The 16,899-nt window shown below is 43.8% G+C and overlaps 1 protein-coding gene across 1 annotated transcript; it reads left to right on the top strand.

Annotated features, from left to right (window-relative positions):
* Window positions 1–2,908: 2,908 nt before the first annotated feature.
* Window positions 2,909–14,967, top strand: MIOS (meiosis regulator for oocyte development). Its single transcript, XM_074150460.1, has 10 exons — window positions 2,909–4,275; window positions 4,482–4,580; window positions 5,510–5,767; window positions 7,011–7,180; window positions 8,656–8,721; window positions 9,237–9,395; window positions 10,114–10,266; window positions 11,047–11,251; window positions 12,386–12,515; window positions 13,195–14,967. The coding sequence occupies exons 1-10, from the start codon at window positions 2,979–2,981 to the stop codon at window positions 13,289–13,291; spliced, it is 2,634 nt and encodes an 877-aa protein (XP_074006561.1). The 5' UTR covers window positions 2,909–2,978; the 3' UTR covers window positions 13,292–14,967.
* The last annotated feature ends 1,932 nt before the right edge of the window (window positions 14,968–16,899 follow it).

Here is a 16,899-nt window from a genome sequence, read left to right as displayed (position 1 = left end):
CTCTCTAGGGATAGTTCACATCAACCGTAACAATCAACAATCCAGTGTTCTTTTCTTTAACTACATTAGCTCTTCCACCCAATGTCTGGGTGGAAGATTTCAAATCTTACCTAAGGATAAAATCCGATCTTAACGAAGTGTTTTCTATGGTGAGCGTAACTCAAGTATCAGCCATTCCTTCTGAAACACACACTTTTTTTTTCTGAAGAAGATATATTGCTAAGACTCGTAGGGAGAGGGCCTTCTGTATTACCTGACAAAATTTCAGCAAGTGATTCCAGAACTATATCCATAAAATACTCAAATACGATATAAAACACTTCTTTACTTTGGTTTAAAGAGTTTGAGTGTTGGAGAACACTACCACACCTCTGTAATCCGTTACAGGGATTATTCCTTCTTCAAAACGCGTACTCGATGTTCTGCCAGAAAATGCTGAGTTTTCATTTCCAGCCACAGGCCCTTCTAATGTCTGTGTCTGCCAGATGAGAAAGCCCTTCAGTGTCGGGCATTCCCTCCGTTCACAGGTAAGGGCTGACAGAACAGATCACAGCATTTTTTTCACACAGAAAATACCTGTGGAAATACTGACGGGGCTTTGAGCAGCCTGGTCTGGTGGGAGGTGTCCCTGCCCGGGACAGGGGGTGGGAACAGATGATCTCTAAGGTCCCTTCCAACCCGAACCATTCTGTGACGCTATGAATTTGATTAAACCCCCAGCTTTCCAAGCTCGCTCTCGCCCCCCTTGCCCGGGCCGCGCCTCACGCCGCCCCCCCCCCCCCACCGTGAGTCCCACAGCCCGCTCCGCCCGCAACGGCCCCACCGCGCAGGCGCCAACCGTGACGTCACCGCGGCAGGGAGGGGCGGGGCCTCCCGCGGGCCAATGAAAGAAGCGCGTCCCTAGGCCAGAAGCGATAACGCGTTACGCGCGCGCCGGAAGCGCAGTGGCTGTTCTGTCCCCGCGCGCCGGAAGTGCCGATGTTTTCCCTTCCCCGCAGCCGGAAGTCCCCGTGAGCCTCCCGTTCTTCTGCTTCCTTCTCCTTCTCGGGCGGCGGGGCGGTGTCGGTGGGCTCCGCGGGGCGGGTGAGCAGCCGCTGCGGCCGGTGGAGGGTGGATGCGGGTAGCGGCGGGCCTCGGCGGCCTCATCGGCCTCATCGTTCCGCGGCCCCGGGGCGGGGGAGCGGCGGGTCGGGTCGGGCCGGGCCGGGCCGGGCCTGGCCGGGGCCCTGCGCCCCTGGGAGCTCGTAGGAGCCGGGCAGGGGGTGACCGGCAGGCATGCGAAGGGGGCCTGGGAGAAGTAAATACCGCTCCCTATTCGTGCTTCCCAATCTGGTATGTCCCTTTCTGCAGTTATGGAAGGAGTTTATGGGATCTGTGGGATCTTTCTCTCTGTATGGAGGCAAGTGTAATGGTTCCGGGCATTCAGCTGCTGGAAACGTACTTGGAAATCCGTGGGAATATAAACTCATGAACGCTTCTAGGCTAAAGATTAATGAAGACAAGGTAATGTTAGTGTAGAAGGTGGAATTAGGAGTGGAAAGTTGTATCCCTGTAGAAATCTTCAAAGGGGACAGGCCGTTCTGGGCCCTGGAACAGACTTCAGACAAAACAGGCAGACTCTAATTGCTCTCTATTAGTGCACTTCAATTAGGCAGTGAAATTTTCTTTTACATGTTTTAGGGAGTGGCTCTACAAGCAGCACACCAACATATGATGCCGCATCGCATCTCAGTTAATCCCTTCTTTCTTAATACAGGGTTGGAGTTTGTGAGCACAGCAAATCCTGGTGTCAGCTCCTAGGTGGCTCTGTTGGCTCTACTTCTGTAAGAGACAAAGCAAAACCAAAGTGTGCTGTGGGGAAAGTTTTGTCATTCAGAGGGTGCTTAAGGTTTTGGCCTGAAGTGTATGTGTGTGAAACCCTTGGGCTAAAAGTCATTCAGAACCGTATTTGTGTAATCCAAGATGATCTTGGATTACAAAGGAATCTGGGTTTTGACGACACCAAGTTGGGTGGGAGCGTATATCTGCTGGAGGGTAGAAAGGCTTTGCAGAGGGATCTGGACAGGCTGGATGGATGGGCTGAGGCCAATGCGATGAGGTTCAACAAGACCAAGTACCGGGTCCTGCCCTTGGGTCACACCAACCCCGTGCAGCGCTGCAGGTTTGGGGCAGAGTGGCTGGAGCTGCCTGGCAGAAAAGCTCCACCTGGGGGTGTTGGTTGACTGTTGGCTGAACATGAGCCAGCAGTGTGCCCAGGTGGCCAAGAAGGCCAATGGCATCCCGTCCTGTGTCAGGAACAGTATGGTGAGTAGGACTCAGGAGGTGATCATCTCCCTGTACTGGGCACTGGTGAGGCCCCACCTCGAGTGCTGGGTCCAGTTTTGGGCCCCTCACCACAAAAAAAGACATTGAGGGGCTGGAGCGGGTCCAGAGAAGGGCAACGGAGCTGGTGATGAGGGGTCTGGAGGACGAGTCTTATGAGGAGAGGCTGAGGGAGCTGGGATTGTTCAGCCTGGAGAAAAGAAGGCTGAGGGGAGACCTTCTCGCTCTCTCCAATTCCCTGAAAGGAGGGTGTAGCCAGGGCGGGTCGGTCTCTTCTCCCAAGGAACAGGCGATGGGACAAGAGGAAACGGCCTCAAGTTGCTCCAGGGGAGGTTCAGATTGGATATTAGGAAAAACTTTTACCCTGAAAGGGTTATTAAGCCTTGGAATGGGCTGCCCAGGGAAGGGATTGAGGCACCATCCCTGGAGGGATTTAAAAGACGGGTTGACACAGTGCTTAGAGACATGGTTTAGTGATGGTTTTTATCAGAGTTAGGTTGATGGTTGGACTAGATGATGTGAAAGGTCCCTTCCAACCCAGACAGTTCTGTGATTCTAACGTTCTTACAAATTATTTTCTCAACAGTTTCCAGATGCATGGATGTCACCTGAATCTTCTTACAGGAGCTTAAATTGTGTGTAAGCTTGCCCTAAACATGAGTGGCTCCAAACCCGACATTCTGTGGGCCCCGCACCACGTTGACAGATTTGTTGTCTGCGATTCGGAGTTGAGCCTGTATCACATCGACTCGGCTGTAAGTTCAGAGCTCAAGGCAGGGTCCTTGCGGTTATCGGAAGAAACCACAGCTACGCTCTTGTCAATAAATTCGGATACGCCGTATATGAAATGCGTGGCGTGGTATCCGAAGTACGATCCCGAATGTCTCCTTGCCGTCGGACAGGCCAACGGTCGGGTGGTACTGACCAGCCTGGGACAGGATCACAACTCGAAATGTAAAGATCTGATAGGCAAAGAGTTTGTTCCCAAACACGCGCGGCAATGCAATACCCTCGCCTGGAACCCTCTCGATAGCAACTGGCTTGCTGCCGGCTTGGATAAACATCGGGCTGACTTTTCGGTATTGATCTGGGATATCAGCAGCAAATACGCCCCGGAGACCGCAGTTGCTACAGAGAAGGTGAGACTTTCGGCAGGAGATCCCGAAGCGGGACTGGTAGTAACGAAGCCGCTCTACGAATTAGGACAGAACGATGCTTGTCTCTCTCTCTGTTGGCTTCCACGGGATCAGAAGCTGCTTTTAGCTGGAATGCATCGAAACCTGGCTATCTTTGACCTGAGGAACACGAGCCAAAAAATATTTGTGAACACCAAGGCTGTCCAAGGAGTGACTGTCGATCCCTATTTCCACGATCGTGTAGCTTCCTTCTACGAAGGTCAGGTTGCCATATGGGATTTGAGAAAGTTTGAAAAGCCGGTTTTGACCTTGACGGAGCAACCGAAACCCTTAACAAAAGTGGCGTGGTGTCCAACGCGCACTGGGCTGTTGGCTACTTTAACAAGGGATAGCAATATCATCAGACTGTACGACATGCAGCATACCCCCACCCCTATCGGGGATGAAACTGAGCCAACCATCATTGAAAGAAGTGTCCAACCCTGTGAAAACTGCATCGCGTCGTTTGCCTGGCACCCCACAAGTCAGAATCGGATGGTGGTAGTGACTCCCAACAGGACTATGTCCGACTTCACGGTTTTTGAAAGAATTTCTCTCGCGTGGAGTCCAGTGACGTCCTTAATGTGGGCTTGCGGACGACACTTGTACGAGTGTACGGAAGAAGGAAAAGCCAGTTCCTTGGAAAAAGACATAGCGACCAAAATGCGGCTCAGAGCTTTGTCAAGGTATGGTCTCGATACTGAGCAGGTTTGGAGAAATCACCTCTTAGCTGGAAACGAAGATCCTCAGCTGAAATCCCTTTGGTACACTCTGCATTATATCCTTTATTTTACTGTCCTTTATACCCTAAAGAATTAATGTACCTTTATATGTAAAGCAGTTACATGAAATGCATTTAAATATAATGCAACGTCCTGTAAATACTTTGCACGCGTTAATAGGATATGACTTTTAAATTTAAAAAAAAAATAATAAATTTTTCAAACGCTTGGGAAAAATTAAGCTTCCTATACATGAAAATACTTATGAAGCAGTATACTGAAGATATGGATCAAAAACTTACAGGAAACAAAGGTCCCTTAGTTTATGCTGGCATTAAATCAATTGTGAAGTCATCTTTGGGTAAGAATGTTGCAACTTTGCTAAGTTCTGTTGAAGTATGTTTACAGAATGATGCACCTCGTGGGCTTGTCTTTAGAAAGGATTCAGAGAGGCTATTTAAAAATACAGAAACAAACTATTTCTGTTCGTGTGTTTAGTGTATGTAAGTTAAGGGTTTATATGACAGTAATTTCCAGGATTTTCCAAGTGTTCTTGGAAAGTCACTAATCGTAAAAACAAAATATCCTCAGAGGTGAATCTTCCACTGAACTATTTCAGACCCTTTTGACTGTGGCACTGAAAATTCTTGCCCCCTACATAAAAGTTATGTTTGGGGTTTTTTTGTAGTTCCAGATGGGGGTGTAGTTGTGGGAACCTGACTTTCCTGTAGGAAACGTACCCAGTAGATTTACATAAGAGTGTTTCAAGAAGCTGTTTTGTTCTGAAGTGGTTATCAGCCCTGGTGCATCCCATTGTGCCTCTCATGCTCAGCGTGGGGTTTTAGTATTCTAATCTGTTATTTGAATCTTGCCTTCTCTGTTCGTTATGTGTCTTATTAATATTGATGCTTCTTGGAGCAAAAAAATAACTCTTGAATGGTGAGAAAGCTTCTGGCACGTTGATGCTTGCTAAGAAGAGGAAAACTGGTAGAGCAAGTCCTTGCCTGTTTATTATGCATTTTCTGATTGAACAAACCAATCAATCCTTTCAACTGTAACAGGAACCTCCAAAATCGGAGGAGGTGGAGGAAAGAAAAAGACTTAGTGGGGAATATGTGTCAATAATTTTGTGTATGTTGCTCCGTACTATGGAGTTTTTAGTGATGTTATTTTAAAGCACTAAAATATGATACTCAGCTTTTGTACTCTGCTTTATGATTGAAATCCAAGTGCTGCGATTGCGATTCAGATTGTGATTTAAGCATAATTTAACTGCTTTCCCATTTCTAGGAACAACAGAGAACCTCAGGCACAGCAGGAGCGGGTCCGATAGACAGGCAGATATTATTCAGTACCTGAGTGAGGAGCGATCCTTGGCTTTGCAGCTCTGTGGGTGGATAAAGAAGGGAACTGACTTAGATGTGGAACCTTTTTTAAATTCATTGGAACAGGAAGGAGATTGGGAGCGAGCTGCTGCCGTAGCCCTTTTCAACTTGGACATACGGCGAGCGATACAAATTCTAAATAAAGGGGCTTCCTCGGGAAAAGGTACGTATTGTGTTCAGCAGTTTTTGTTTCGGTGTTGTATCACCTGAGTAGATTTTATCTCTATAAAGAGAATTATGGAAGATAGTCTGGGCAAGACGCCCGTTGTCTTACGAAATACGTGCTTGAAGTGGTTGTACTGGAGCCTGAGAATCTGATAAATCTTCATCTTTCACTCGTCAGACTATCATGTGCCTTATGTCTGGTTAAAATAGAGCATATGTTCCAGGATTTCCGATTGATACGCACCCCAGACAGTGGTACACTCGGAGCTAGTGGGTTTCTTATATTTAATGGCATTTCCTCTTGGCTGGATGTCAGGAATATCTGTTTCTGTTGGGCTGTACGCGGGTTTCCGCCAGCGCGATGGCTGTGCAATAACTGAAATGTAATATTCAGGGTCTGCAGAAAACATTTGTTTTGGAGTAATGGTTGGTAAGAGCCGCAGTGTCTGAGGGAAAAGTTTAGATACCGGAGGCAGGAGATGGAGGTGGTTTTGTTCTGTTTTCTTGCCAGTGTTCCTCCTACAGCTCCAATTTACATGTGTTTAAATTTAAAAGACTCTCTTGCCACTGAATTGGGTAGGTGAGACACGAAGGGAGCTCTTAAGGTTCTTTTATATTTAATATTGCCCCTTTTTTGGCGTAGGAGGGGAAGCGTGTGTGTGCTTTCCATAGGGAGAGTTCAGAGCAGAGACTCGCTATCATCAAATTCAAAAATAAAATGGAACTTTCTGACAGAATGAATATTTAGATGAAATAGATTTAATGTTTTTAGGAAGCTTCTTAACTTGAAGCCACTCTGTGCAATGGTCATCCTCCAGCTAGGACTGTTCAGTGATGGCTCTATATACAATCCTATCGCTTCACTTCTCGTGCATATGGATTATGGTAATGACAATCTTTTATGGTAGCGATAGGAATACATTTCACAGTTCAAAACTACTTCAAACCACCAGAACCAGTGTGATACACTATAAAAAATATAACTGAGGCTGTCATGGATGTGGGCTTGTGACTTTTAGGGTTGTTAACTTACCTGAAGGGAGGCATTTAAAGCAGAAACTAAAAATGCTGGTGTACACACATTTATTTTAACAAGTGTTAATTCTACTGCATTTCCTCTTGCATCCTGACAAAATGTTCCTTTTCAAACAGATGCTTTCAATTCTAGTTTTAATAGGGTGGGTTTTTTTTTTAAATCCTCAACTTGAATACTGTTTCACTGATTGTTTCTAATAAACCAGGTGATCTGAACCTCAATGTAGTAGCAATGGCTCTCTCGGGCTACACGGATGAGAAGAACTCCCTCTGGAGAGAAATGTGCAGTACTCTGAGACTGCAGCTGAACAACCCCTACTTGTGCGCTATGTTTGCTTTCCTGACAAGTGAGTCTGGGTCATACGATGGTGTTTTGGTGAGTAAATTTCTCTTGAGTTAAAATTCCTTTAAGTAATAGGTGTATATGTGTACACACACACACACGTATGTAGAGGAAGGGCTATATACTCCCATCAATTAATCAGATTAGAATGTATTACTTTCTTCTGATGCTGGCAGGTACCAGTTTTTTCTGCTAAACAGGCATCTCACATTAGTGAACATTACATTAGTGAACAAAACGTGCACAAGAAGCCAAAATATCCAGTATAGCTCACACATTTTTAAAGTAACTTTTTTTTTTTAGCATGGAGTTATTAAACCACTAGAAATACGTTATCAAAATAACTTAAGCTGGGGGGGAAAGGAGAGAGAGGTTAATAACAGAAATGCACAAAGCAGAGTAAGTGCAGGGGAGTTTGCAGAACTTTGATCAAGATGCATTTGCATTCATTTGTATTTTCTTTTTCCTTGTTTACTTCTTAAAATAATTTCACTGTGTTGAAAGAGTAGACAGAATGGTTTCACATCTTCTGAAATTGATGTAAAATTGCCTTGTGAAGAGCGAACTAAATGGTTAATTATGAGATACTTTGAGCTTTTGGAGAAGTACTGTATTTGATCCTTGGCTAGAGAACAACAGAAATACAGGATTCAGTAGGAGTTGTTTAGCCCAAGGGAGGACTCCTGTAACGCAACAGGGTAATTGGCCTAAACCTGTTGAAAACAAAGTTGTCATAATGTGATGCTTTTAGAGTATTAAGAAAAAAATGTGGTAAGAATCCCAGAGGAGAGAAACCCGAGTCTTTTTTTCTCTCTTCGAGAGAGAATGTTCTTATTCTCTGGATGTTAGGTAATAATTTTATTTATTTTAGTTGGTTTTTATTGATGAATTGGAAACTGAGAGATCATGAGGGTGGGTTGGTTGGTTGGTTTTAAATTTTAATTTTTACTTTAGTGAGACCTGTTGAAGTTTGCATGAAAATGTTTTGCCGAGCACATCTTGTTTTGGCAGCATCAATCACAGTTTCTATTCCGAGAATATCAGGAGGGAAAAATACAGGCACAGCTAATTACCAGGATTAATCTAGTCAACGATTCTATTTCTTTAGTGTTGCGTCTAGTGAAACGATTAAAAAGCAGACAGTAAATAGTATTGTATTGCTGCACCTTGAGTGCCAGTATATGTGTGAGAAATGTGTGTTTGGAGGTAGTTTTTGCCTTGTAAAGCTGCTTTTTCTGGAGTTGGAAAAACCACGTCGCGTGTGCTGTACCAGGCTCTCCTGCAGGTTGAGTGGGTTGGTCCAGGAGCTTCGCTCTTGCTCCCACACCTGTATCCGAGCATGGACAATTCTCTGATACACAGCGTTAGCTTTCTTCAGATGGTTTCTGTCTACGTCATCGATTTCATAGGACACTTGTACTGTAGTGTAACTAACACTGACTTTCACAATGTATTGAAGAAGTGGAAAGTTGCATGTGATGGTGATATTCCCGTTTTTCTCTCCAAAGTATGAAAACAACGTAGCTGTACGAGACAGGGTGGCGTTCGCGTGCAAGTTCCTCAACGATGCTCAGGTGAGTTCGTGGTGGCACGTTTAAGCAAAGTGTTGAAGCTGGACTTTATTTAGAGGCGGAAGAAACTCTGGGGCGGGGGGTGAACAGTGCAAGCAGTGAGTCATGAGTGATTTGGTTTTTCTGATCCCAGTAGGATATAATTATGGGATAATCTGGGCTTCAGTTTGTATCTTCAGCTCCAGTTTTGTTTATTTGTCTTGTTTTGTTGTTTTTTTTAATGGATTCATCACATACCTGTTTGTTAAACACTATCGCATTACCTCTGTGTCTGTTTTACTGGAGAGTATTTGTCCTTATTCAGTATTTATTTCCAGATATTTATGTTCTCTTGAATTAAGGCTTGGTTTTACAGCAGGAATGTCGTCTTTTAAATTCACGGAAGTATTTAAAGAATACGTAACGTTTCTCTTTGCATGGAAAATCGTGAAAAGTTTTGTCACCAACATAAATGAGTTAGGGAGGGATGAACAGATGGCGAAAGTTCAAGTAATTTTATTTTTTTTTTTTTTAAATAGCTGAACAGGTTTATTGAGAAGCTGACGAATGAAATGAAGGATGCTGGGAATTTGGAGGGAATACTGTTAACGGGGCTGACCAAAGATGGAGTTGACTTGATGGAGAGTTACGTTGACAGAACTGGAGACGTGCAGACAGCAAGTTATTGCATGCTGCAGGTTAGTGCTTCACCCAAAAGGAAGATCTTCCCAGAAGAGAACTAAATGTTGTTTCTTTAGCAGTAGGGCACTGAATCTGGTGAACTAAAAAGTATTTTCTGTAATAAATTGGAACTGTTTTGTGGAATCATCTGAAACACTCAATGTTAACTGTAAACACGTGTCTTCTCTCTCTGGCTGACGCAGCTTGAGGAGATCACAGGGGACAGAGGCAAAAAGAAAACATAACTCTTTTCATTACCTGAACTTGGAATATCCATTTCCCTGCTTCTTGCTGCTGTTTCCTGACAAGTTCAGTACTTTTTTTGCTCCCACAATTTTGATAGAGAACTGAGGTGAGGTTTTCTTGTTTGCCTGTAGGCACGGGGTTTGGTTTTATGATGGGCTTGTCTTGACCCTTACAGAGTGTCTGCTGTTGCCAGCGCTGTGATTAACTGTAATCATAACGATGATACAGACTGTGATATGTGGCAGAATTTTATACTCCTTATTTTATACAGACACGAGTTTTTAGGAGGATACGGCAGCACAAGTATTTTCAACCAGAGAGGCAGACTGAAAACAATTTTTTTTATCAAACTCGCGTTACAGTTTAACAGAAAATTAATCTTTCTCTAGACAAATTACATGCTATTATTTCTCATATTTTGTAGTATGATTGTAAAGCCTTTTGAAAAAGTGAATAATATTTCTGACTTTTTTTTCCTGCCTGCTTTAGGGTTCTCCGTCAGATGTACTTAAGGATGAGAGGGTTCAGTACTGGATCGAGAACTACAGGAATCTTTTAGATGCTTGGAGATTTTGGCATAAACGGGCAGAATTTGATATCCACAGGAGTAAGCTGGATCCCAGTTCAAAACCTTTAGCCCAGGTAAATGTAATTATTGTATGAAATATCACCAGTCCGGGAAGGAAGGTGGCATCGTCCTTCTACAGAAAGGTCTTTCAGAAACTGTAACTTCTGAACACTTTTTCTGGGAAAACTGGGTTGTTTTTTTTCCTCCTGTACTGAAAAACATGAATTCAGCTGGATGATACATCCCTGATTCTCAGTGTGAGGATGATGCTGGAACCAGGGAATTGAACCATGGACCAGTCCAGATTGGCTCTGTTTTAACTGCAGCGAACCTCAAAGCTCTTTTGGAGCCCTTGAACCTTAAACTAAAAGCTAAACCAAAACCTAACGCCCTGTCTAAATGCTATCTACTTAACATCTGGTAGCATTTTTAGCCAGTGTGGCCTTAGCGCAGCACCTTCCACTCTCATGGCTGCCAAGTACAGGAATTATGAGCCTTTGGGCCAAAGGGTTTCCAAGGAAGGCTGTTTTTGAATTCCTGTATCCATCCCAGCTGTGTAGGGAGAGCTGTGTCCTCTGGGCTGCTCCAGGTGGGAGGGAGTTGAGTTTACTGCTCGTTCTTTATGTGATCAATATAAATAGCCCCAAAAAAGTTGAAATTGGCATCGTTAAGGACTACTTCTCAGGCCTGTGTGCCACATCTATAAGCCAGGATGTCAGGAACTCCTTCACAAGTACCTTGGCTTTCTAGGGCACTCTCTAGAATGTGGTAAACACCAGTGTGAACAAATTCCCTCATAGGTGTAGCAAAAGTGGAACCAACCAGAAAAAATAACGGGCTTTTGTTGTCTGTAGGTGTTTGTGAGTTGCAATTTCTGTGGAAAATCGATATCCTACAGCTGTTCAGCCATTCCTCACCAGGGGCGAGGCTTTAGCCAGTACGGGGTTAGCGGGTCACCGACTAAGTCAAAAGTTACAAGCTGTCCCGGCTGCCGAAAACCTCTTCCTCGCTGTGCACTTTGCCTCATCAACATGGGAACCCCGGTTTCCAGCTGCCCAGGTAGGACACGGTGGGTCAGAGTTATTCAGCTAAAGTACAAGAGAGAGATCTAAGTAGCAGTTCCTGCTGGAAGATCTTCTCCTGCACCTTTTTCCTTCTATTTGTACTCGTTCTGTAAATCTTCATACTCCTCGTTTTGAAGGAGGAAGACCAGAATTGAAAACTTGTTTACGTCCCGCCTGATTTTATTGTGAAAGCTATATCTCAGTTCTCTGGGCTCGGACAGTACACACAGTTCCTTGGTTCTGGCAGTGAGATTGTCCTCGAAATTCCACAGCTAGATGGATGAAAAGATTCAGGAATTGCGGTGGTCAGTATTGAGAGCTTTAAAACTGTAAGAAATGGGAAATATGTTTTTTTTTCAGATGAATTGTAGGGACGCTACAGAAATCTTGGAATCTCAATTAATTGATTTTTAGCTGGAAGCGGAAGAGAGAATACATTTCATGGGGTATCTTCCCTGTCACTCGGTCTGAAAGAATGTATGGGTTGTGCTGTCACAGCTAAGAAATATTTTGACTAGAATCTGTTGGTTCTAAATGTCTGGGGCTCAGCCCTATTCAAGGTCTAAACGAAACTGATTTCCTCTGTATTTTTAAGTCAATCTTGTTACAGAGCCGTGCGCAGCCCTGTGCTTCTCATCTAGCTGTATCTCTCTTCTCGTTCTGTCACTGATCTCTTATGACTTCCTTATTGTAATTGTCTCAATTCATGATTCCAATTTTTGTTGCTACTTATATATATATATATATATGTATTTATTTTTAAAGCAGAACATTTCACGTGCACTAAAACAGGCCCATAATTCACCGGAATATAAATCAATCACTGAAACATAAATCACTGTTGAAAGAGATTCTGGCTGTAAAATTTTGTTGAATGGGCAAGTTTAACACCCCGGTTAAAGGCACGTTAAAGATGTGAAAGGAGCTCAGCAATATAATCCTTGGTTTGGCTTTCCGCCGGTTCTTCGCTGGTAAATAATTGTACCGGCTTCTCTTTTAAAATCAGGCCACTTTATCGCACGATGTTCCTAGTTTCAAATTTGTTCTAATGGTGTTACTGGGACTGTAATATAAATGAAGCCTAATGATTTACGGGTGTATTTGTGGGGGTGGGTTTGCCTCTGCGCAGGAGGATCCAAGTCAGATGAAAAGGTGGATCTCAGCAAAGACAAGAAGTTGGCCCAGTTCAACAACTGGTTTACTTGGTGTCACAACTGCAGGCACGGGGGACACGCCGGGCACATGCTGAGCTGGTTCAGGTAAGCTGATGTTAAAACCTTTCTTATTTCACCTGTGTACGCTGCGCTGAGCGGGACCTGCTCCTGTGCTGAATCTATCATCATGATACAAAGATGCTGGGAGGGCTGGAGCCCCTCTGCTGGGAGGACAGGCTGAGAGAGTTGGGGGGGTTCAGCCTGGAGAAGAGAAGGCTCCGGGGAGACCTTAGAGCCCCTTCCAGTCCCTCAAGGGGCTCCAGGAGAGATGGGGAGGGACTCTTGGTCAGGGAGGGGAGTCATAGGACAAGGGGAAGGGTTTGACACTGAAAGAGGGGAGATTGAGATGAGATCTGGGGAAGAACTTCTTTGCTGTGAGGGTGGTGAGAGCCTGGCCCAGGTTGCCCAGAGAAGCTGTGGCTGCCCCATCCCTGGAGGGGTTCAAGGCCAGGCTGGAGGGGGCTTGGAGCAACCTGGTGTGGTGGGAGGTGTCCCTGCCCAGGGCAGGGGGTGGCACTGGGGGGGCTTTAAGGTCCCTTCCAACCCAAACCAGTCTGTGATTCTATGATAATGTTTTGTTGGTTTAGAGTATCTGCAGAACTTAACTATGATGCTGAGTGTTTCTGAGACACTATGTCCCTCCACGTACTTAAATGTATAGATTACAAAAATCTTTCTAGTTTTATTTTACCTGTTTTTTCTTTTTTCTGTTATTGCTATCTAGAGACCACACTGAGTGCCCGGTGTCTGCCTGCTCTTGTAAGTGCATGCAGCTGGATACAACAGGGAATCTCATCCCAGCGGAGACTGTCCAGGCGTAAATATTGTTTGAAAACGTGGGGCTCTCTAAGGACGTCCTCCGGAGTCCAAGCAGATATTTTAGACAAAGGTCATTTGTGACTTACGGACTGTGAAAAAATAAATTGCTATCAGATTAGTAAAACGATGCGTGTACGACTGTGCTTGGTAGAAACAGGGATTCCTGAAATGAGCCTCTGGGGTGTAGTTTGTGGTCCTTGTTCAGAGGATTGAGGCAGTTCTGTTCAAAATCCCTCCTCAAACTGCTAAAATCCAAAGAACTTTAATGAAGAGTTTTCAGGGTAACGCTGATCAGCCCTTTTCTTTGTTTTCCAAAGAAGGCTGTGAAAGTGGCCTTCAAAGCACACACCTGGAAAGCGCTCAGAAGATCGCAGTGACGCTGTGGGTTCCTCTGTTCGTGGTTTGATCACGCTTTTCTCGTATGCAGACGATCGTTTCCTTTTACCTTCATTCAAAGTGCCACTGTTAATTGTCTTCTAAAGACTTGTATTTTAAAGAAAAATCCATTTCTTCCCATTCCCAGGTTTTGTTAATAGTAAAGCAGTATCTTTGCAATTCAATGTCTTATTTAATTTATCTACACCCCTGCCTGATGTGAATTTTCATGCTAAAGGATTTGGGGGGGGTTTGTCTCGTCGCGATGTCTACACCCTAGAGAAGATCTCCCTGGAAACCCGTGTGTTTTGAGTGCAGGGAAACTATAGGAGGGTTCATTCAATTGATTTAATTTTTAACGTAGTACTGTGAAGATCTGAAATCTCAAGGACCGGGGGCTTGTATTAAGTTTTCAACTACACGCTGAGTTTTGACTACGAAAATATTTGAAGACTTTTGGATAATCAGCATCTCCCTGTACTTGTGAAATACGCTGGGAGGTGTGAAATCAACCTCCACAAATCCTCGTGGACGCCAGTCTGCTCCCAAAAGGCTGCACAGGGTTAGGTCATTGACCGGAAGTAGTTCTAGAAACGTTACCAGTTGGAATTAAGATTATTTATTGATTTGAGAGAGAGTCAATGATATTTTGCTAATACTGGGCCAGGAGCTGATGGGTGGTGGTGTCCTTGATTTTTGTAGGCAACAAAATTCATACAAATTAGGGGAAAAACCCCACCTGTTTTAAGGTATGTGATGAGAACATCAGTTCACTTGGTGTGTGTTTATTTACTGGTAGAAACAGCGTAAGAGTTCCTTGACACTGGTGTGCTCTGAAACGCTAAATGGAACGCTGGCAATAAACTGGTACTGACGTGCCAGGACTGTGAAAATTGGTGGTTTAAAAGAGAATATATTGTAATACACCACTGGTTCCTAGTGCTCCGGTGTAGTTCCAACAAGATAAAACGTGGGCCCATTTCCTGTGGATGTACATGAACTGCATTCAGGAGTTCTGGTTATATTTTCTGACTTAATGGTATAATACGTCTCCTACATTTATTCTCATCTAAAATTCTTGCTTAATTGACAAAGATCTTTAAGTTAAAAATCGAAGAGGTACTTGATATTTGTACGCAAAGACAGCGGTTACTTTAATTTTTTTCTTGTTAGAATATTTATTTCTCTTTCTGGTATTTTTGCACACTTTATGTTGCTGTTGAAGAGCTCTTCAAAGTTTATAAACTGGGGTTTAATGTACAATATTTATATAAATACAGGCAATAAAACTTTTGCTTTATGGAAATGAGGATTTGTAAGTGTCAAGGCTATGTTTTTATTCCTCTGTAACACTTTAGTAAACTTTCCCGATATATTCCATGTTCAGGTGAATGCACCTACCAACTTAAAATGTCTCATTCTCTTATGTAAAGCAAACTCATTTATAACACTTTTGACTTGACTATACCTGTTTTGTGTCAAATTCTATCATTTCATTAAATTAGATGCTTACTTTGATACTCCGCGTGTCTCTGAAATGGCTTGGACTATGAACGTGTGTGTATTCTGGCACAGTGTAACTACCAGTTTGGGCTGTCGTTATTGCTAATCACTTTCAGGCCAGTAATTACACCGTTTAGAAAATTTACAAAGAGGTGTATGGTTTTTAATGATCAGATTTTTTTTTTTCCGTGTTTGGCTTTTAAATTAATAAAGCTGTGATTTTGGGGGCGATTTGTTATCTTTACCAAAAAGTATAGCTCTAGACATTTTATTAGCTGCTCTCCCTTATACGTTTACTGTTTTTTTTACATCTGGGCGTTAACTAGGTGAAGGTGGCCTTCATCCCCACGGCCTTCATTTTCCCTGAGAGCAGTTGCCAAATCTCAATCTGTTCCTCCGTTTCAGCCTCCCAGAGGATTGCTTTCTGTACCTTCACCAACTGGGCTGTCGAACCATTCCCCCTCTGGGCTGGGAGAGCAGAGAGGGAAGTCCCAGTAGCTTGCTGGCCCTCAAGGAGGGGAGAGGCAAGGAGCACGGAGCAGAAGCTGTTAGTTGTGTCTAATCATCGCTGCGGGACTGGGTGAACAAGAAAAGTCTTCACTAAACATGGGAAACTGTAGCATTTACCACTCGGCTGCATTCTAATAGTTACACACAAGACCTCGCATCCAAGGACTGTCTCTGCTTGGGGGTAAACATGTTCTCAGGCCTGGGTAATCTTGGTAACCAACAACTAACATTTTACATAATAAGTACACACACACAAAATACCAATTTTCCAAAGTGCAGTAATATAAAAGACTTTTAAATGGTAGGAAAATGAACACACTGTTATTAACAACGCCATTTAATTGTACTGAATATTGTTAAGCACTAAAACATAGCAGCGACAGCACTACAGGACAAAGTATGTCACACTTATGGTCTTGTTTGCTGTATGAAGCTGACTCATGCTTCAGGAGTCCTCCTCCTCCCCAGTGACAACATCTGTGTCACCGTGTTTTCCAAGCAGAGGGGAAAAATCCAGATCACCTGTTAACTTGCTGGTCTGATTGTTGATTATTGATAAATAAGGAGTCTTTAAAACAAAGAAATCCCTTTGAAAAAAAAAAAAAAGGTGTCTATAAATAAGCATGGAGGTGGCAATCTAAATAAAGCACTAAATCTAGCTATTAGAATCATAGAATGGTTGGAGTTGGAAGGGACCTTAAAGATCATCGCGTTCCAACCCCCTGCCCTGGGCAGGGACACCTCCCACCAGACCAGGTTGCTCAAAGCCCCATCCAGCCTGGCCTTGAACCCCTCCAGGGATGGGGCAGCCACAGCTTCCCTGGGCAACCTGGGCCAGTGCTTCACCACCCTCACAGCAAAGAATTTCCTCCTAATATCTCATCTAAATCTCCCCTCTTCCAATTTAAAACCATTACCCCTTGTCCTGTCACTACATCTCCTGACAAAGAGTCCCTCTCCGGCTAAACCTGAAAACTGTATGAAATGTGTATGTAACCAAGGTTTATTTAAAATGCTTTGAAACATTTATTAATTCACAAAGAATACCTTCAAAGTTAGATTTCACTCTGATCCTGTTACCTTAAGATGTAAGAATTCTGCTACGTGTTGTAAGTAGCCTGGATAGTCCCAAAATCAGGAATTGTGTGGAAGTTTATGTCATTAAATTCATCATGACCGTGCTGGCTGGATCCTGGTACTTCTGCTTAGACTCCCGCTGGGA

The sequence above is a fragment of the Numenius arquata genome, chromosome 7, assembly GCF_964106895.1.
Source record: "Numenius arquata chromosome 7, bNumArq3.hap1.1, whole genome shotgun sequence".
Classification (NCBI taxonomy): domain Eukaryota; kingdom Metazoa; phylum Chordata; class Aves; order Charadriiformes; family Scolopacidae; genus Numenius; species Numenius arquata.
The sequence above is the reverse complement of the archived record's forward strand: the minus strand, read 5'-3'. Positions and strand labels throughout refer to the sequence as shown.